This window comes from Rhea pennata, chromosome 20 (genome assembly GCF_028389875.1).
Source record: "Rhea pennata isolate bPtePen1 chromosome 20, bPtePen1.pri, whole genome shotgun sequence".
Lineage (NCBI taxonomy): Eukaryota > Metazoa > Chordata > Aves > Rheiformes > Rheidae > Rhea > Rhea pennata.
The window spans coordinates 11,390,299-11,412,592 of record NC_084682.1 but is presented as its reverse complement, the minus strand read 5'-3'; the positions used below and the strand labels follow the sequence as shown (position 1 = coordinate 11,412,592).

The 22,294-nt window shown below is 45.2% G+C and overlaps 1 protein-coding gene across 2 annotated transcripts in view; it reads left to right on the top strand.

The window, feature by feature from the left end:
- CALN1 (calneuron 1) overlaps window positions 1-22,294 on the top strand; it is a 120,047-nt gene that overhangs the window by 92,104 nt on the left and 5,649 nt on the right. The window contains exons 4-5 of one of the 2 annotated variants that reach the window (XM_062592616.1): window positions 20,121-20,274; window positions 21,508-21,510. In XM_062592616.1, coding sequence (XP_062448600.1) covers window positions 20,121-20,274; window positions 21,508-21,510 — 157 coding nt within the window. The remainder of the gene's footprint in view (window positions 1-20,120; window positions 20,275-21,507; window positions 21,511-22,294) is intronic. The other variant, XM_062592615.1, reaches the window with a different exon arrangement.

Here is a 22,294-nt window from a genome sequence, read left to right as displayed (position 1 = left end):
CATCACTGCCCTTTTTTATGTTGCAGATGATTGCTGCTTTTCTGGCAGTAGCTGCTTGCCCTTGGGTCTGCTATGTGGATTGCCATTTTTTAGGTAGTTTATGGTATCTAAAAGAAATTGATGTCACTTTCAGTATCATTTACAGCCGAAAATGTTGCTACATACAAAACATCCCCCTTTTTAGTGAATAGCCTGATCCTGTCAAAGATAGCTTTGAACCAAAACAAATTATCCAAATATTTCTGCGTAGCTGTCACCACAGTGGAACAGAGTTGTGTTTTCCTTGTGTCGTATCATCAAAATTATCAGCTGCTTTTTGATTGCAGTGTATTTTTCACTGCTGATAAAAGGCAGCTTCACATCATGGTTTGAAGGAGAGTGTGAGTACTTAGGAAAACCATCTTTTTTTTCTGTGTGTGGAGCCAAAAGGTGAGCTTGAGAGCTCAGACACAGAGCTGCGTGTCGTCAGGAAGATGCAATCTCGTTTGAGACCACAGACTGACACACATATGAGGGCTGCATCTGGTTGTATGCCACATTCCTGGGTTACCCTTTAAGAGCAAGTTAAGCCTAGCAACAAAGTTACACTCTCTTCTTGACCGGGCTTGCTGCTTCCCTGTGACCTGGAGAAGTGCTGGCAGTGGTGCCACCAGGGCTCCTACTTGAAATGAAGCAGAGCTGCCTAGTCCAGTCTGATCGGTGGACTGGGGCCTGCCACGGTGAGTTGGCAGGGCAGCTCTGGCTCCATGACTACAAGAGGACACCTAACTTTGCTGGCAGCAACCTCTGGGGATGAGCTGTTGCGTCTTGGATTTGTTTGACTGACAAATCCATCAACGTTGGCCTTCGATTTGAAGGCCATGGTTTGCACCCCAATCTCTGCCGCACATAGGCTTGCCTTCTCTTGCTGGTTCGGAGCGTTGTTTTGCCTCCTAGTGAATCACAGATATGTAGATCAATTGTTAAGCCATTGCTAATGTCTCAGGATGTGAAACAAAGATAGGAAAAACACTGGCCATGCTGAGTCACGAGCTGGATCGAGCACAGCAGCAGCCGCCACGTCAGCAAAGTGCTGTTTGCTGGATCAGGGAGCAGAGCTACCATGTGACAGTTTATTTTAGTGTTAGAAGAGTCCTCAAGCATCGCTGAGCTAAATATTTCTCTAATTCATGCATAACTTAAGTACAATTAGCAACCCAATTTTACAGACCTAGGTCAGAGTTGTCTTTCTTGAAGGGACTGTGCTGGGACTGCCTCTGGCAAGTCTGGGAGCTCAAGCCTGTTGTTTGCCCAAACCTACTGGATTATTATGGACAGTACTCAGATCCTCATCAGCAGTGACCATTGGGGAGATATTGATGAGAACTATTTTTCACTTTTCATTGTAATACACCACAGTGCAGGCACAAAACAACTACTCCAACGGATCACGGAGGCTGAAGCAAGCCCAGGTTTTGCATTCATTGAACCATGTGCAGAAAGCCTACATTAACCCTCCACCCCATTCATTCAAGGCCTCTTTGCCTCCCTGGCTGCTGACAGACTCATACGCACACATACAGTAGCAGGTGCCCTGCAGCATCCTTAGGCAGTTCTATATTGTCATATGGCACAGAAAATCTGGATATTAAGTGGTTCAGTTAAGTTAATTAAGGAATATATGCTGAGCCAGTTACATTCCTGATGTGTTGTGCCTCAAGGAATGTGTCCTTCTGTACCACAGGTACTCAAACCTGTCTCTGGGCCCTGGGTGTAGAGCTCGAGAGATGGCAAGGTCACTTAAGGGAAGGGTTTCTCTGCCATTGCGTTTCTAGTGGACTCCAAGCCTACAGGGCATCCTATGCAGAGCTCGTAAAGCCATCACCAAAATATATAAGCCTTTCCCATCCTAAACTTAAGTTTACCACCAGACCTGCTACTCCTACTTGACCTCATCTGCGCACTTATATGTGTCTTCTTATGCCAGACTCTGTTTTGTAGGCCTTAGCAGTCTAACCTGAGATGTATGCCTGCTGCTGTTCCCAGTGGCCACCCGAGCTTTACTGCAGCCCAACAGCAAGTAACTGCAAGAACATTCATTTTTCCCAGTTCCAAGGTGCAAATGCTCCATGCCTCCCTCTTTGTCACAGACCCACTGCTCTGACTCATGCATTAAAATTACTTTCCTGATTTTTTTTTTTTTTTTTTTTTTTTTGTAGTGACAGCTGATTTGTATTTTTTTTCCTTTTCTGCTCTGGCGTATTGGTAGCTGGCAAGAGCTAGCAAATGCTAAGTGAATTGCTGGAGGGGACTTCAGAATTGATCACCTTGTTTTTACCATGGCAAGGAAAAGATCATGTACTCATGGCAACAGAGTAACTTAACAGTTACTCCAGGCTTTAATTGAACTTTCTACCTCATGGTTCTCAGTTGAGTTAATCTTGTTTTCAAGCAACAGACATTATGTGGAAAGAAAAGTATTATGTAAAAATAATTTTAAAATTAAAAAAATAAAAGATACACATGCTAGCATAATATGACAGAGAGATGCAAATCAGAAAAAATTAAAATCACTTACAGCCTTTCTTCACATCTTCTGACCCTTGGTGCATAAATACTGATTTTTCTTACTGCTCTACTCTTGTATTGCTAAAATGAAATGCAAAAGGAGAGGACTTTTTGGTTATTTTTCTGTCTCATGCTGAATTCAATATTCATCTATTTTCTTCAATGCTTGAGACTTGCCTGAGAAAAAAAAAATCTATGCCAGCCATGAGCTTACCATGTTATGATATAGCTGGCCTTCTGCTAAGCCAAGTAGAGAGAGCTTCATGCTCACCAGTGCTCTTAGCTAATGCCTGATAATTTCAGCGATGGATTTTGGGTGGCAGATCTGATATAGACTTCAGATGAACTGCAGTTCCTAAAAATTATGAGCAAGGAAGGGAAGAGGAGGCTGTGAAATACAGATCCTTCAACTGCTGCAACTGAGCAGCTGACTAGTGGTGCCCAAATCAGTGACCAGACCCCACAGGGCAGGCTGAAGGGACTCTCATATTTGGCTCTAGGCCAGCCTGTCACTCAGTACCTGAAGTCCCTGATGTATGTGGATGAACTCTGGCATTTTGCATTTTTTCATTTTTATGGCTCTATAGAAATTACCAGGTTGACAAATGAAAACTGCTATCTGCAAAGATGAATTTCTCGTGCCTTATGTGCACTTATTACTGTGAAAATAATTGCTTTTTTAATATTAAATATCTGCTAAATGAGAAAGTTCCTGTCCTGAGGTCACAACAACTTTGCTTTTCTAAATGTAGGCTATCTGGTAGCAACAAACTTGCATGAACTAATAGAGGTCAAAATGAAACCCCAAAGACTGTTTCATAATTACCAAAATGAAATGCTTTTACTGACTACATTTGGCCTTCCCCCCCCCCCCCCTTTAACATTCTCAATCATGTAGACTTTGCAGACATTGTCATTTTGGCCCAAATCAGAAAGGGAAGCACATTACAGGATGGGAAAAGCCTCCCTTCTCTGCTCTTCTAGTTTCATTAAGGACAAAGGGAAACACAATCCCAGGAAGCATCACTGTGTTCCCAAACAGGTCCTGTATTTTGCTATTATACTCTACAGTAACTCTGCTTGATCTAAATCCACCATGAAAATCACAGAATCAGCAAGGTTGGAAGGGACCTCTGGAAGTCATCTACTCCAACCTCCCTGCTCAGCAGGGTCACCGAGAGCATGTTAGACAGGGTTGCGTCCAGGTAGACCTTGAAGATCTCCAGAGGAGGAGACTCCACAACCTCTCTGGGCAACCTGTTCCAGTGCACTGTCACTCTGACAGTGGAGAAATTCCCCCTCATGCTCAGGTAGATCTTGCTGTGCTTCAATTTCTGCCCATTGCCTCTCATCCTGTCGCATGGGACAACCGAAAATAGTTTATCCTCATGCCCTTGACACCCTCCCTTCAGGTGCTTGTACATATGGATAAGATCCCCCCTAGGTCTTGTCTTCCCCAGGCTGAAGAGGCCCAGCTCTCACAGCTGTTCCTCAGAGGGCAGATGCTCCAGCCCTCTGATCATCTTCGTAGCCCTATGCTGGACTCTCTGCAGTTGCTCCATGTCTCTCTTGTCCTGGGGAGCCCAGAACTGGACGCAGTACTCCAGATGAGGCCTCCCCAGAGCTGAGGAGAGGGGCAGGATCACCTCCCTCAACCTGCTGGCAACAGTCTTTCTAATGCACCCCAGGATGCCATTGGCCTTCCTGGCCACAAGGGCACGTTGCTGGCTCATAGTCAACTTGTCATCCATCAGCACTCCCAGGTGTTTCTCTGCAGAGCTGCTCTCCAGCAGGTCAGTCCCCAGCCTGTACTGGTGGATGGGGTTATTACTCCCTGGATACAGGACCCTGCACTTGCCCTTGTTGAAGCTCATGAGGTTCCTCTCCACCCAGCTTTCCAGCCTGTCCAGGTCTCTCTGACACTCTCAGGCATATCAGCCACTCAAAAAATTCAGGATAAAGGGGGCATAATCACAAAGGAGGAAGTTATCAAATTATACAGAAGGAATTAAAATGAACAAAGCAATTAGTTGTGCTATATCCATATGAGCCGCTGAGTATCATTTTAGTTTTTGACAGGGAAGTGGAAATCGGTGCCTGCTGAAATATCTGCAATTAGTGCTGAGATGCAGCAGTCCTTTGGCACTTTGAATGCTGCTGGGCAGAGTCCTTCATACATGCATCAGCGAACATCCCTGGGTAGTGCACAAGAGCAGCACCTACACCTGGTATCCTGGCCCAATTCCATACTCATAATTACATCTTGTGCATTTTTTTTCTGCAGTCTGTCTAGGATAGTCTCCTTTTTCTGAGATGTTTTGTTGTGTGCTCTGACACAGCTGTTGGTCTTTGTCCTAGGAGTGACTGTGTTCTAGTGTGGACTGAGAGAGATGTTTTTATCTCTCCTTATGTATTGTGCAAACTATTTATACATCTTTAGGGGAAGTCGTTCTGCAAGTCGTTATGGCTTTAAGAGGGCAGTGATCATAGTCAACTTGGCAAATAGAAAAATAATACCATTTTGACCCCAGAAGGCAACTATATCACTTCTGTTAGTGTGGTAAGTACTTCTTCCCAGGTTAGTCAGCAAAATCAGACACTTAAATCCACAGTTTGGCTCCTAAATTCAAATTACATTTTTTTCAGTCCAGCCAAGCACCCAGTCCCTGACTGTTGAATCCTAGTTGGTGACCAACTATCACAACCCAGCCCCAGGATGCTTTGCTGCTGGGAATCCTATCAGAAGCTGTAGACATTTTTAGGGCTCATCTGCCTGGAATAGAAGAGTTAAAGAGAGGTCTTGGAACAAGGATTCATTGGGCACAGTCCAACACGGGAACTTGGAGGCATTAGTTGAACCCATCAGCAGGCACATCCCACACTAACAGTCCTGCCTCCCATTCACCTAGCACCTTCTTGAGTGGCCATCACACTCCCTGGCTTGAGCCCTAACAAAAAACTTCAAAGAGACAGTGTAATCCTGACTACAAGGCCAGGATACTGTGTCCAGCACGCTGTTCTCTAGCCTGGCTTCCCCAGCTGGATCCAAAAACGCACAGCTCTGCCTAGCGTCTTTCTTTGGTGCCTGCTCCTCTCTGGAGCTGTGAAAGCAGTAAAGATTTTTGTCCTGAGAGCTGAGGGACTTCCCAAAACAAGCAGCCTATATCTCCTCAGCAGGTACCTAGGGGTTTAGGTGACAGCAGAAAAAGCAAAGTAGTCCAAAGGAACGTCCATATTTACATCTATGCACAGAGGTCCAGACTTCATCTCTCTCCCTGCCCTGGGCAGCCATACTCCTCTTGGCGATGGCCTGTCACCTCAGTTCTGCATTGCTGACCCTGGTCATGCAGCCTTCACACATCTGCCCCCCTTGACCTGGAGATCTTCAGAGATTCCTCATCTGGCTGTCAGCCTTCCCTACGTCTCCGAGGAAACTCTGTTAGTGTGTTGACAGTTCCTGAGCATTAATTCACACCAAGTGGTATGTCCATTGCCAAGATAATCCCCTGTCCTAAGGAAAACTTTAACCTCTTCAGTACCTGCAGGAAGTGATACAGATGCAAGCAGGAAAAACAAGCTGTGCCTACTTTCCCATGAAAGTACTGCAGGAATCTCCTACATCCTCCACACCAGTATCTGCCACAGCACAGACCTTGTCTGCTGCACACCACCAATGGCATTTTATAATTTACTATAAAATTTAGGTTGAAATCTTCTAGTATCAATAGAAAGTAATTCATTTCTCAGAAAACGTCATCATATGAGCTTTGTTTCTGAAACCTGAAGTGGCTTAATCGGTCCCGCAAAACTGTGAGTTATCAACAGTATAGCCCTGCAGAAAGGGTATAGACCACGGTGAATTTTGTCTCCAAAGGAGGCCCATTGTTTGCTCAACACAGTTCACAGAATCATGGAATGGTTGAGGTTGGAAGGGACCATTGGAGACCATCTAGTCCAACCACCCCTGCTCAAACAGGGTCACCTAGAGCACACTGCAGAGGATCACATCCAGGCAGGTTTTGAATATCTCCAAGGATGGAGATTCCACTACCTCTCTGGGCAACCTGCTCCGCTGCTCTGTCACTCTCACAGTAAAGAAATTTTTCCTCATATTCGGGCGGAACTTCCTGTGCTTCAATTTCTGCCCATTGCCTCTTGTACTTTCACTGGGCATTGTCACTGAAAAGAGTCCCCATCCTCTTGACATCCTCCCTTCAGATATGTATACAGACTGATAAGGTCCCCCCTCAGTCTTCTTTTCCCCAGGCTGAACAGTTCCAGCTCTCACAGCCATTCTCATAGGACAGATGCTCCAGTCCCTTAATCATGTTAGTAGCCCTTTGCTGGACTCTCTGCAGCAGCTCCATGTCTCTCTTGTACTGGGCAGCCCAGAACTGGACACAGTACTCGAGATGAGGCCTCCCCAGAGCTGAGTAGAGGGGCAGGATCACCTCCCTTGACCTGCTGGCAACGCTCTTCCTAATGCACCCCAGGAGACCGTTGGCCACAACGGCACACTGCTGGCTCATGGTTAACTTGTCCGCCAAAACTCCCAGGTGCCTCTCTGCAGAGCTGCTGCCCAGCAGGTTGGCTCCCAGCCTGTACTAGTGCATGGGGTTATTTCTCCCTAGGTGCAGGATCCTGCACTTGCACTTCACTTTGTTGAACTTCATGATCATAATGTTAAAGAAGGGAAAGGAAGGAATGGAGGCACAGACTTGCAAGGGAACAGTGCAAGGCCATGGCTGAGCAGGGGAGAAAATACAAATCTCCAGCTGCCCTCCCCTCCCCACCATTTTATGCTGACAAGCAAAATGGAGTTGCTTGCTAAGGATACATTTCTGCAGCTGAGTTCTTAAAGGTTGGTTCTTGGGCTAAAACGTGACTATACCACAAATGATGAAGTGTTTGAGTGGATTTCAGAGATTTCAGATCACGAGCACTGTGCTGTCTTTTCACATCCAGAACCCCCTGCTCCCTTCATCCAGTCATCTCCCCACCTAGGTCTCCCCTCCAACCCCAGTCTCTTCCCCCTATCTCTTCCCTCCACACACCCATAACTCCTCTTTCTACCCACTGAGCTCAGTCCCAGCCAAGCACAGCCCCTCTGTTGCTCTCCTACGTCACATCCCCATTTCCCCTCACCACACCCCCTGCCCGGCTCCTGGCTTCCCCTTTACCCGTCTCTTGAGCCTGAGGAGCATCCCCATCTGCACACCTGGTTCTCTTAAGCAGTCCCGTGGCAAAACTTCCTGAATTTCCTAATCTCTGGCAAGCTTTCAGCATAATCCTCAAGAACCGTATACAAAGAAATCAACTCCTCTGTAAAGATAAGAATTTAAAGCTGCTCACCCAGGACCAGCCAAATCCATCAGTCTGTGTCCCATGACCCTAGGCGACCCAAGCCAGGAAAGGCAGAAAGCAAATGTAACGTGTGCTAGGAAGGTGCTTTTTTTTCTGTTTAAGTGTTGAAGATTGATACTCTGCTCAGATGTTTTGATGGATCAGGCTGAATTGTGTCCTGGCTGACTTTTTTAAAAAAGGGAATGGAGCCAGGGCATGAGTTAAACCAGCTGGCAGCTGGCTGATATCCAGACAAGGCAGATTTCTCATGGTGCAGGTGGGAGAGACAAGGAGGGTTGGGAATCTTTACTGGCGCTGAGAAGCTGGGTCAGGCCCTTCGTGCTCCCCTGACACATCCAGCCAGCTGCATTCATTTAATTTTGCAAAGGTCAGATTTTGATTAAAATATTCTTGAAAAATAGGTGTAAGCTGTGAATTGGTAAGTTGTGTGCACAGGGCGAGATGTGCGCGCACGCGCGCGCACACACACACACACACACACACACACACTGCCACACTGCCCAGCTGCTTCTTTTCTGCATTGCTGTTCAAAAATATGATAGGTTTTCCCAGTCATCTGAAGAAGGAGAGTTGAAGGATCAAGCAACGGTCATATCCCTTTGCTTTCTGCACCAGGCTAGCAGTGTTTTTGCTTTTCTCAGAGAAACCATTTTGGCTTGGTTGCGCAATTCCCTTTGGACTAGAGAATGGCTTTGGGGGCTGGCCAAAACCAAATGCTAAAGCGCATCTTGTAAAAGACCTTTGACCCTACTCTCCTCCAAGCATCTTTGGGAAGCCTTCCTGGAATCCTCTCACCGGAGCGTTAATTATATGAACACATTGTGGAATTCAGAAATGATGGGGTTCGTGCTAGCTGAGCTAATACTGAAAGGAGCCTAAACTCACCCTGCTTCTTAAGTCATGTTTGGCCTAAACATACCCTGCTTCATAAGTCATGTTTGGTTCAAGCTCATGTTTGGATCCATGTGTGGATCAAGATCACCCACTAACCAGAGTAAAAGAATATCTTTCTTCTGTCTACCTTGGCCGCTTGCTAGTAAAACGTCTTGCAATCAGGCATGCAGGCTGCACACACAGCCAGAGCTGCTGTTGTATTTCATAGCCATCTTTTTCAGTCAGCTTCTCTTTGGTTTTGGTGACCTTCACCTAGGCAGCAAACCTAACTTTTATTGGATTGTTTATTCCCCAACTTGCCATAGCATAGAGAACATCTCCTATGTCCCCCTTAAAGACTAGTTTCTAAACCCAGCTCTAAGGCTTGCACAGGGTACTAGTCTAACAGCTACTTTTATTCTATTTTTTCCCAACACAGTGCAGCTTCAGCAATATTATCAAGCATTTGCATATGCATAGTTTTGTTTGAACAATCTCTGGAAGTTCAGCAGTTCAAAAGATTGTTTTTATAGGCCTGGTTAAATAGAGCAGCCTGAGAAGCTGCCTCCAGTCTATCATCTCAGCTTTGCTTGGTGTAGACAGCAGTATTAGAAGGCTTGTTCACAGTCCTGCTGATTTTATTTTATTTCATTTTTTTAACCTAGCATTTACAGGGTCAAGGATACCTCAGGTTTCCTGTAGTAGTTCTCAGTCTTACAGGTAAAGCTTTTATTAATTATTAGTGTTCTTTCTGCGTTTCAGCAATATATCTCACCTTCTAATCCACTTCTTCCAGCATCCTCAAAACATTTGTAACTGCTAAGTAAAAAATTGGTTTCCTTTGGCTAAAGGCTTTCAGAAGACATTTGGAGCAGGGCTCCATGGCCAGCTCATTTACTTTACTCAGGCTTCTGCTGCCTTCTCTAATTCAGAAGAAGCTTAAAGATTGCTACTCCAGGCAGTGATGCTGCCAGCGGTTGTACATGAAAAGTGGGGAGAGTAGCAGTGGGTCAAATTCAATCTATTTTCTGAAGTAGAAAGGACAGGCTTTTTGCTATACATTTCCTCTTCCTCAGTCCATAATCTTACTGTGCTTGACGGGTGTCAGTTTTATTATTATTGTCAAAAAATAGCAGCCCATGTTCCATGCCTGTGAAGCAGCTTGACTGGCACCGCTAACGTTGCAAGCCTTAGCTTCCAAGCAGCTAATGTAGATCAAGGGCACCTCGCATCCTTGCTATGTTAGTGCCTGGGTCAAAATGTAAATGTCATGTACCCTACTCACCCAGAAGGCACAAGTGCCAGTGCAGGAACAGCTCTTACCCAAGGGTCCCTCACCGGATCTCTCTGGGACTATAAACCTCTCTGCCCATCGTCTGATGGAGGTGCACTGTGTAGGGTAAAGAATGAAGGTCTTGATGATGATGGCTTGGATTGCAATAGGTCTGATAGCAAAGACAAAGACAGGTCTTTGGCACAGCCTGCATGTTGATCTGCCATGAAACCACCATGTGCTCTCACGACATTACTGCCTGAATAGGAGGAGAAAGCAGGATTGCCTTGAAATCCATTGCCTACAACTTGACGTGCAGACTTTGCAAGTCTAGAACAAGTTTCATGTAAGAAAGACTAGCTATGCCCGATGATGGATTCACATTGGAGAGATGGAAACTTAATATCTTCAGGGCAGTCTGCAGCATCTGAAGATGCTCACTCTCAAATGGGAATTTTCAACTTTAGCCCTAATTAAAACTTGCTAGTTCATTCCTCTGAGAAGCTCCCACAAGACTTGCATCTAAGGTCAAGATGTTGTAGATCTATTTATATATTCACTTTGATTGGGATCAGACCTGGAGCCTTGTCAAGACCTGGGAGCTTTAAAACTAGGAAAAAGAAATCATTAAAACCTGTTAATGTGTACTTCATCCTGAGAGCATTTGCTAATTAAAAAAAAAGGGGGGGAGGGGGAAAGAAAACCAAAACACTTCTCGTTGTTTCAGTTAAACTATTTAAAGTTAATTGAATGGGACCAGGATTAATATTCCTACTGTGTTTTCTGTGGAGGTGTTACTGAGATTTAACCTGCCAGGAGGCCTATTTCTCTTAGCCCAGTTTAATAACAATTATGTCCCAGCTGTGAAGCGCAGAGTTCAGTGAGGAGGCAAAGTTGCTGACCCAGTCTCCTGCTTAAAATAACATCTCAAAGTTTTAAAATGTGTTTCTAGTGGAGGACAGCATCAGCCTAATGAGATGATTAGATCTAACAAAGGGACCTGTGTTTCTGGGCTCATTCTCATGCAGCAAGGACTATGCAAGCATATTTCTTCGCAAACTGGTTGTCTGCAGCATCTTCCAACCCAAGACCCAAACTACAGAGTCTTCACTAATTCGTTTTAGAAGTGGTGCTCCAACTCTGAACTGGGTAGTGATGCAGAAATTCCATGTTTGGTAGCCAGAAGGTTTAGGAGATGCTCTAAACCCACACAGGATATGTGTAGGGACCAAAGCTAATGCTTTTCTCCAAGGGAGGAAATGTGGTCAGTACTGAACATGCAAGACTTAATGGTAATACTCAGCCTCTGATCTGAAGACATGCCTTAGCAAGGACTTGCATGTGGCAAGGGCAACCATAACTTTTGGGCACAATGAGTCCTATTACCTTGTCAAACAGGCCAATTTGCTAGCTGTCTCTCAAATCCCCAGGTGCCCCCTGGTACATAACAGGGAGTGCATGTTCCAGCCATCAATAAGAGTTAAAAACAGATAAGGGGATGTGCAGGGAGCAGGATAGCACACGGAAAACATCAAATAGCTGTCTTTCTTTGCTGAGAAAAAAAGTGTAAGAGAGCTTTGCTTAACTCTTTCTGAATAAACAACATATATCAATAAGGGCGAGGAGGTACTAAGGAAATCAGAATTCTCTGTGTAGCAGCACTAGTATTTAGAAAATAGTATATGAAGCCTCCTGACCACCATCCTTGCTGGTAAGAGAGGGGTTGGTTACCTGAGTCCACAATTTCTATTTTTACCCACAAGGGAGCCCAGCAGATCTCCCGCATCCACTGGAGCCAGTCTCACACACCAAAGCTCATAGTCCCCAAGGCCATCAAACTCGGTGCTAGACACCTTTGGGCACTAATGTGGTGCCCAAAGTATTGAGACATCTACCTAAGAGATATGGGTGGCTGGAGGGACACACAGGGAGGCAGTATCCATGAGCCAGTCTAGATTTTGAATAGTACTCTATTTTATAACACAAAGTTAGGCCAGGTGCTGAGTTAAGAAGGGTTCTGTGAATATACGCTTAAATCTGATTTTAATTTATCAATGTATGTACGATTTCCGGCCAACAATGCTGCCGGAAAGAATGGAGCAATCTCCCGTGAGCAGCAGCCAGCGCAGTAACAAGCCTGTTACTATGGAAATGAGATTGTTACTCTTTCACAGCTCCCCAGCAATCGGGGTGCTGTGGCTCAGCATCGCAGAAGCTGTCCATTTGTGAAGGATGCATAAAAGCAAGTGATAACCGAGATGCTAGCAACCCCCAAACCAAGGTTGGGCTGAAGAACTTGTTGCAAACAGCTTGTATAGGGATGGTGGGAGAGCAGCATGGCCCTGGACCCATCCTGCCGCTGCTGAGCCAACTCAAGCAGGCAGTCACGGTGTCACATTGGCTGCCTGTTCACAGCTTGGGGCTTAGTCAAATAGGCAGCCTAACAAGGACTTGCTTGCTCCACTCTCCTTACCCAGCAGGATCCCAGCCCAGCTTGCAGCTCTTGGCAGGGCTTGGACCTGGTGCCTCTTCTCATGGCAACCAAACCTGCACTGAGCCGTGGAGGAGCTCAGGACTATCCAGAGTTGTGTCCAGTATCCTTACAGCTCTGCTACACACATTTCCTCTAGTTCTTACCCTTTTCACACAGACAGTGTCAGGGAATAAGCCTCCATATTTATTTCTATAGGGACACTGATTTCTGCCTGGCTCCTTGGCGTTTGGGCCTCAGAGTTAGCGAATGATGAAAGCAAGCTCCTGGTGGGTAGGAGTCCCATGTGGGCAGACAGGCCTAAGCCCAGCCTCGTGCTCATTGCTTGGGAGCAAGATGCAAATTTAGGAGCAAGTGCATTCAGCATGGCTGGGGGCAAAACCTGGACAGTGAAGGTAGTAACAGAGCTGCTGAGGTTAAAGCCCTCTTAACGCCTTCCTTCCCCACCTCCAGGTGGAGATGTCAGCCCAGCACTAGCACAGTGGCTTGACACCTGTCAGAAGCCTGAAGCATTATAATCCTCAGCAGGCAAAGATGAGAGACACCTCTGGTAGGAGTCTTTTCCCAGTAGCAGAGGCACAAAGTAAACTGGGAGGTGGAAGGGATGAATTATTGAACAGAAGCACACGCTGTCCCTGGTGGTACATAAGGGCCAGGTCTCCACCTTCTCTCTCCTGCTCCCCTCCTTCTTCCCTCCATGAAAGGGCAGCAAGCTGGCATAAAGCTGATCTCAGTAGAGCAATGTGAGACCTTTACACATAGCCAGGCAAAGTCCACAGCAGGAGAAAGTGGTTGTGCACGCCTGGGAACAGCTCCAGGCCTTGCAACAGCTCACAAAGCAATCCTGAAGGACCTGTGTGCAGCTTAGCCTTGGGCCATAAATGTTCAGAGCGCACTGTGGCATGGAGCAAATGTTGAAAGGAAGAAAGGAAGTATTGCAGGGGAAAAGAAAAAAGAACCCTCCATCTTCAGCTTACAGTAGCATATAGTTAGCCACCTTCAACGTGTGTATGAAGCAGAACAAAATATATCACCTTCTGCATGTTCATTCCTGAAGCTATAGGACTCCCACCCCTATGTGAGCCAGCAAGGGGGTGGACAGAGCAGGTTAGTTCTACTTGAAATGTAGTAATGGTTCAGTGATTGGAAGAACGTAGCAAAATGGCCTTGCTGCTTTAAAATTGTTGCAGGCTCCTGAATGGTTTTGTTGCTTTGTCTCCCAGGTCAGCTCACAAGCAAGTTGCTCCAGGCCTCAGATTGGCAAACGTTCACCCTTTAGCAGCAAACAGTAGAGACTCTTTGATAGAAAACTGTGTAACAGAAAACCTCCGGATTTGGAGGGGGTGTGTGTCTGGACATTTATAGAATTTTTAATATGTCTATAATTCTATTTATACAGACTATACACACACACACGTATGTATGTATTTATATATGCATATGTTGTCTTTTCATCCAGGATCTTTTACAGCACGGGCCAACTACAGTGCATTACAGACAGTTGCATGGATTGAAATGGTGCTAGCTGTCTCTTAGTCATCACTAGTGAGTCCTTCAGCCTGCACAGTACAAATCCCATCTGCAAATGCAGCTTCACTTGCAGGAGCTCGCTCCCTTTTGTGCATGTTCTCACCGCTGCTCCCGACACTGCTGGCTTTTTCAGTATACACAGTTTCCCTCTCATTATAAAATATCTGTGGCTGAGCTTATCTAGCAAGTACAGTCAGTACAAAACGGCCATTCATCTGGCCCCCAGACAGAGCTGGGAAAACATTAGATTCTGCATTGAGAAGACTGGGGCTCTGTGCATTCATCTGTGGCCAACATTAAACACTGGCCCTATAGAACAGTCCCAGATCAGTAGTTTATGAGCTCAAAGACCAGCTGACAAAAGGAACAGCTATGCAATATGCTGTGAGCGCTCACAGAAGCCATGTGAGCCTTCAGAGCTACCCAGAGCCAACACGACTGTGACTAACACAGCACAAAGCCCAGCCAGCTGCTGTGCAGAGGCAGAATATTTTTGGGCCATGTCCCAAGGCTTTTCAGCTGGCTGGGAAGGTGGGCAGAGCCAGTTTGCATTTGCTGCAATGTACTGTGGACACGTGGCTGACAGGAGTGGAGCAAGGTGTGATGGTGAATTTACGGCTGTGTGCATAGGATCACCTTATCACTTTTTATCTAAATGTGAACATAGGCTGTGAAAACCCAGTACAAAATTGCGTGTGGTTAAAGTAGGTCAAATTTGCAAGTCCAGCATGCTAGAAAACAACGGTAATTGGTCAGCTTACTCAGATGTAGCAAGCTATAAAACCTTGCAGTGTTCAAGAAATACATCGCTTGGAGTGCAATAGGTCTGATAGCAAAGACAAAAATATTATACTCATTGTTCAGAATTAGCAAGGCCTGCTTCAAACAAGGAATTTATGAAACAGGAAGCTTTTGGCTTTGCAGACCTGATACTCAAAAGTACCATTCAAGAACCTTCTCTCCTGCTGCTGTCTCAAAGTCTCCCATCCTGAAGTGTGATTATCAAGTCAGTAGACATGAGGATCATTTGGAGCCCTCATGGAAAGTGGCAAGGCAGAAAAAGACCTTTTCAGATGGCTTACATGAGAAAACTGTGCCAAACAGTCTCAGGAAAAAATAACATCCAAGTGTTCTCCTAGCTAAAACCATAACTGCTAGAGGAACCAGTTCTGCCCCCACTTTAATTGATGCAGTTTTGATAGATTTTGCAAGGGAGCTGTGAAAGTTGAATCTATACACAAGGAGAGTGCCCACACTTTGCTGACACTGCAGGGAAGTCAGGCATGTCACAGGCTCTGAAACCCTGGTGTGGCAGGCTCCTGCATATGTGGGCATCACCAGAACAGTCCCTATCACTGCGCTGCGCAGGGTGGCTGCCTCGCGCTCCTCGGTCTGTAAGGCAGTGAGGCCAACTGAGGATTCAATGAAAGAGCCCTCCCACTATATTTTAAAAGCTGAGCTGACATTAAAGGAAATGATCATATGTAATATTTCAGTGTCTAACACTGTGAAGAAGAAAGCTCTTCTCATAGGGTTGTTCCCCTGCATAGATCAGTGGCAGTAGTAGGACAGCTAAGTATCTGCCAATAATCAAAATGGTACTCTGCAGCCATAGCAGCTATTAGCCAACAGCAAAATTTGGAAATCAGGGGTATGGAGACTGGAGGAACTAGCAGGGACTGTGCTTTCATTCCCAGCAGGAAATTTAAAGCGAGGAGGAGTCTGGAAGATATTGACTGGATTGGATCAGGTCCACTTTCCCTTCTGAATATTTCCTGGGGCAACATTCTCTGACTCCAAGAGATATCCTTGCTGGTGACGGTTACTGAAGTCCATCAGAACCTGCAGGGGATGATTCCCAGTGCTCTCCATAGGAAACTAAACACCTGTACAAGCAGTTGGCTTTCATTCAGGGTACTCACTGTATCACTTGGTGCATTTAAGCATCAGCGTTAGACACAGTTTGTTTCTGTATCATTGGTTACTATGTATTCCAAGAGCAGCAGTTCTGAAATGGCATCATTGATTTCTTCTAATTATAAATCCTATAGAAAGTTTTCAGCTTGCAGCAGTCAGTTTTCCTCTCAGTGGAACCAATAAAAGTTAAGAGTTGCTCCCTGGTTACCATCATTATAGCAATAAAAAGCCAGTGTAATTGAAAAGTGAATCAGGAAAACTACCATATTTGAGAGCAGTGATAGAAGAAATTGCATGGGAGCCCAAACCCAATGCAAAGTCTCTGACTGCATTAAGCTGTATCACAGTCTGGACAAAGTTCTGCACTATGATTTGGTTCCAGAAGACATACTTATCTAATGGAAGAAATGTCTCCAGCATGCATGTACTGTGAACTTAGGACAACCTAGAAACAAATAGAACCAAGGAATATATGCTTGCCAGCAGGCCGAACACTCAGGACACAAGTCACTAAGAGTGACTTTGAAACCCATCTGAGATGGATCCTCTTTCTAAAAGACAAAATCATAAAGGAAAAATAACAGGAGAGAATAAATTCTCCTTATATTAGCATAAGGCCTAAAAGCAAGAGCTGGAGACTCAGCAACACGTGCATTTCAGCAAGACAACAATTGTTTCCAACTAAACAGATTGACTGGTACAGAAAGACCCAGAAACTCACAAGTCATTACAGTTCCCACATTATTAAGCAGATTAGAAGATACCAATGACTGTTTTTGTATCCCAAGTAGCTAGAAGCAAGACAACAAGTAGCATCACAGTAGCCTCTGCAAAAGTTTGTTAGTAGTGATGCTGCTGTAAAAGGAGAGCTGCAAAGGAAAGGAGCAATGTATGTCAACATAGGGGGTGGTGTGTCTCATGGTTAGTTTTCACACATGTAGTTCTGAGTTCTTTCAAAGTAAAATTCCCACATCTAAGAAATTCCCGAGCTACTCTTAATTCTCTATTTTATCCTTAGAGAGGTTAAATGAAATGCGCCAAGTCTTTATGCACCAGGGGAATACTCTGCCAGGGAAACCACATGCAAGCAAGTTGACGGATGTGCTCTGACAACAGCAACAGCAAATGGATGGCATCCTAACACTAACCAGAGATTACTTGCAGCAGTGGGAGTCAACCAGTCACTTGCAGTCCAGCATCCCAACCCATATGCAATCACTGGCAGGGTGCTGACTAGCTGGGGATGGGGAATGGTTCACTGCCTGCCTTTGTCTCAACCTGTCCAGTTAATGAGGGAGCTGGCATTCTCCACACCACTTCTTTAGCCCAAGTAGAGTTGCTGCTGAGGAGGGGGATGGGGAACCTGCCAATGTCCATCTTTGCCTCGCGGATTGTGTCGTTCTTTTCTGACAAAGCTGACCGAAGCTGGAAGCAGATGTGAAAGAGCAGTGGGCTGAACCAGAGATGTTTCTCTTCCACTACAGTAGCCTTGGGATGTAGTGAGGCAGATCCTGAAGTATTTAATTCTCCTTTACTCCTTGCTCCCCACAAAGCCTGCATGCACACACCATTCAGGAAGTCCCTGTTCTGTAAGTATCATCTTTCCCATGTGAAGTCTGTGAGAACCTCCAGCATGTTCAAAGGAGGCTCATGTGTCCCTGCAGACACCCTGAGAAAAGGACATATGAGGAAACCTAAAATTAAAGTATACAGTGAAGAGCAGATTGCAGAGACACTTCTGCAGACCTAGAACTCTCAGGGGTAAGCAGTCATCCAGTAGTGGGTGAACAGAGGTCTTAGATGACTTGTAGAAAGACCATTCCCTGAAAGGGAGAAAAGAAAAAAAAAAGTAAATAAGTCTGCATTGATCTCAGAAAACGTTCTTAGCACCAAGAACATGGAAAAAGCCTCTAACAGGGATTGCACATTACATCCCGATGAGATGGAATAAACCACACAAAGACAGGCTGCTCAGATTGATATGAAGTGACCACCAGGATGAAATTATGGATTTTGGCAAATTGATGAACTCAGGAAGATGCCAGGGCTCCAGTTTGGTTCTGAGTTCCCTATGGACAAAGACCGTAAGGGAAAGCAGAAAGCTGGGCAGCAGGTGAGAAAGCACTGCTTTTACCCCAGAATTGATCTCCCACCCAGAGGGCTCAACTCACTCCCTAGACATTTACACCTCAATCATCCCTTCCACTGAAGACGGATCAGATTCTTCTCTATGGCACTGGTGCATTTTCAGCGCAGTTAGACAAGCAGACTTGACTGATTACTTGTAGCACTGGGGGTCAACTGCCTTCCAGGGGTGGAAGGGAGACAGCCTCAAGGCATTTTGCAAACCTCCCCTAACGATGCCACCTGCCACTGTTCTAAGACAACTGCACATGATAGCCCCCATTCCCACACCCCTAGCTGCCAGAAGAAATACTTTTCGTAATCAGGCCGACTGTGAAGTACAGAGTTGCTCAATTCTACTTGTTCTTTTAAAGCAGAATATGGCAGGACAAATTTCTTCATGCACAACAAAGCAGGCTGGAAATTTGTGACTAAATACCAGGGGGATTTGCAATGCCAACTTTGAACTGTGAGACAAGGGACCACTGGTGACAATTATGTGCTCACTATTTTTAGTTGGGCAGCATGAACACTGTTTTCCTTGAGGAACATGGCAGGAGCACAGCTACCAAACCCAACAGACAAGCTTTTCAGAGAATTCATCTGGGACAAAGATGGGAACTTTAGCTCTTGTTGGTGCTATCTGCTACAATTTTCCACAGATTTTATGCACCAGGCTTTTAATCATTGCCCACCTCCCCCAAAAAGAATAATAAAAAAAAAAATTGTAGAGGTCAATGCTTCTAAGTGCAGACAAACAAATATATATGAATGTGTGCAAATCTGTCAATACACACATACAAACACACACGCATACGCAGACTTACGTATTTCAGAGGTCTATTTAATGAAAGTGCACTTGTTTTCCTCCAGTAATCACTCTGAGGATTAATGATTTTTCATCTGTGCAATGAGGTGTGCAGCAGTGGTCAGGGAAAACGACCTTAGATAACACACTGAGCAACAAGGAACCAGTAAGATTGCTCCTGCTCTTATCAGGCTGGGGGGGGGGGGGTGATTCTTGCTATTCCATTTCTGAAACGCTGGATATGCAGTCTGATCGCATGCTATCAACACACTTTAACTGTAGTGGTAGGCGCAAGATCACATCTCTTTTCCTCCACCACAGTGTTAATTCAGAGACGTTGTTTGGCCTTTCTGAAGTTTCTTGCATGTTTGGCTAGAGAAGAGTGTAGAAGTCCTGGTGTTCACTGCCTAAGGCACACCAGTGTTTTGCACCATAAGGGCTGTTATTAAGGTACTATATGTAATGACCACTTGCCTCTAGTCAGCAGCATGGGGAGAGACTGCAGAGTATCCTTCTTTGTTGACTGCACAAGCGGTTCAGAGACTGGCCTCCTCCGCTGGCTATGAGAATCAGCTGCTGTGAATGCCCTCTCTGTGTACCACGAGCAGACATTAATACCATGAAGCATACACATATGCATCATTCTTCTGCTGCAAAATGCTTGCTTCTACATATTCTGCAGGAATCCACTGGTTTTAAAGCAGGTGTCTGGTATGTATAGGAGCAAAACTTACCTACGGAATCTACAGCAGAATCAGCTACAAAGGAAAAGTTCTCTGCTCCCTACACAGATGCCTGAGGTCAGGGCAAAGGTTGTGGCTCATGGCAAGGAAGAGTAGGAGGTGTCAGGTGAACATCTTGGGGAGTTACCTGTGCTGGGATGGCAGGGATCAATGGTGAATTGGTACATCTCCAGCCTGGAAAGCCACCTCTGCACAAGGCTATACTTCTGTCTACTGCTCTACTGGCAGTAAGTAACACGGCAAGAGCTCTGACAATGTCCATTTGTAATGTTCTGTACTGTTGGTGCTAAATGAACCTGGAGGAGCAAAATTTGTGAGGTTACATTGAGGTGTTGAAAGGAGATTGAAAGCAAACATGAGCAGGGAGCTGTGATGTGCCAGCATGTCTCTGTTCCTTTGAGTACCGTGCTTGTAACCACTGGCCAAGTCTAACTCGGTCTCTTCCCACAGTTTGACATGCAGAGGATAACGCTGGAGGAGCTGAAACACATCCTCTACCATGCGTTCCGGGACCACCTAACGATGAAGGACATTGAAAACATCATTATCAATGAAGAGGAGAGTTTAAATGAAAACTCTGGCAACTGCCAAACAGAGTTTGAAGGTGAGAAAGTTCCTGTGTTTCAATAAAATGATTCTTTTTCTGCTTCCTTTGTGGAAGTCTGAGTCTGGTCAGCTAACCAACAAGGATACAAGGGAGCTAGCCTATTTACAGTAAGTAGCAATTACACACTTAAAAAGCTCAGGAACTGGCCTTTAGCCTTCTTCCATGTGATTGAAGTCAATCCTGTCCTCAGGCAGAGGTATGGACTAGTGCTTTGAAGTGCTCCTGGCCTTTCTCTCCTTGGCGGGAGTCATGCAGAGGGCCATGCAGCCCACGCTAAGGTAAGTGTCTAAGATAGATTGAATTCCCCTACAAAAATATGCATCTCTCTACTTAACTAGAGAGATTTTATGGGCACCCAGCTCCTACTGCAGCAAGCTGTTAGGCTTGTGGTATTCAATGGTGTAGGCATTGCTATGTTTAAAATCTTGTTTATGGGCAAAGAGTAAGTAAATAAGTAAAGCCAAGAATTTATTGTTAGTATAATTGAAATCCTAAGATCTGATCACTATTAGTCCAGAACTAATTGTTACAGAAAAAGAAAGACTAATACTGCAGTTAGAGAACATATATAGAGAAAAAAAGCCACAGCAATAGTTTAAAATTGTAACACACACACTTCATAGTCTCTGCCCCTTGCCCTGGTGTTACACGCTCACTTCCACTGCTCTTGTGGATCCTAAGGTCGGAGGTTTCATGCTGGTCTTGGCAGGGGAGGGTGTTATGGCAAGTCGTCAGCCTCTTGAGTCCTTTGCTGGGAGGGATATGATCCACTTGGGGACCTTTTTTATGCTGATAACATACTTTCACTCCTTTCTCTTTTTTTTTTTTTTTTTTTTTCATTAGTCTGCAGCTCCAGGTTACATCCACCTTTACTATATATAGTGCCATTTATGTGTGTTAGATACTATATCTTTGTTTATCCAGCTCCAAATCTGCCTTTTTTTTTTTAACTGACCAGTGGTGGATTCTTTAAAGCCGTGGGGTGTTCAGTGGCAGCCTGTACCCCGTCTCTCAGCATCCCACGCCTGCTCTCCTCCACGCCGAATCCTGTGTATGCACTTCTCAAGGCCTATGCTATCACACCACACCTTTCTTTCTCTGCACTACAGCACTGTGTTAGAGTCATAAATATCTCATTCTACATAGAATAACTGCTTATTACTGCTATCTTAAAAACCATTGTTGTACCACACAAAGATTAATAAAACAACTTAGTCACAGAGTCATGAGGTGGTGCCTGGGCAGATTTTCCACTTTGGAACCACTGTGAAAGTCAGTTCGGTGTCTGTTAGGAAATGAGAAGGAAGATTTGTGTTAAACATTCAATCTTGTCTTTTTTTGCTCTCAGTGTAACATCGTATCAGGGCACACACAATTTTATCTACATTGCCCAAATCCTGTTTATTGACATTACAGAAATCCTTGAACTCCTGGCAAATAAATTAGCTCCTAGCCCACCAGCAGTACACCCGTATCAGCTCAGGGATGGGCCAAGCCAAAGAGATAGGGCTGGTTTTAGCACAGCTCCACATTATACCAATAGCAATGAGCAGAGCTGGTGCATCTGCACCGTACCTTCCCGTGCACTTATACCACTTGCTCAGCACCATCCCTGAAAAGGCACCAAGCAGGAGACCACAATGCAGAGATGCTGATGCATCTCTAAAACAAAGCAACGGAGAGATACACTAGTGCAATTCTTTGCCTAGCTAATTAACAGGATTCAGAAAATGTATCCAGCATGCTCAACCTCTGCTAAACACTGCGGAAAAGATGTGGAAGAGCATAGCTGAATTTTAAAAAGCCTGCAAGAGGGAGGTAAGCAGTGACACTTTTCAAAACAAGTCAAGCAACATTTTCTGTCTTTCTGGAGAGAAGCAGGAAGGGATGCTTGCTTACATGAATGGAGTTGTTGGTCCCCAGTGACCTGCTGATTCAGCGGAGACATGCGCCAGCCTGCAGCTGTCACTGCTGCAAGATGCATGCAGACAGGACTTATTTCTGCTTAGTGAACTGC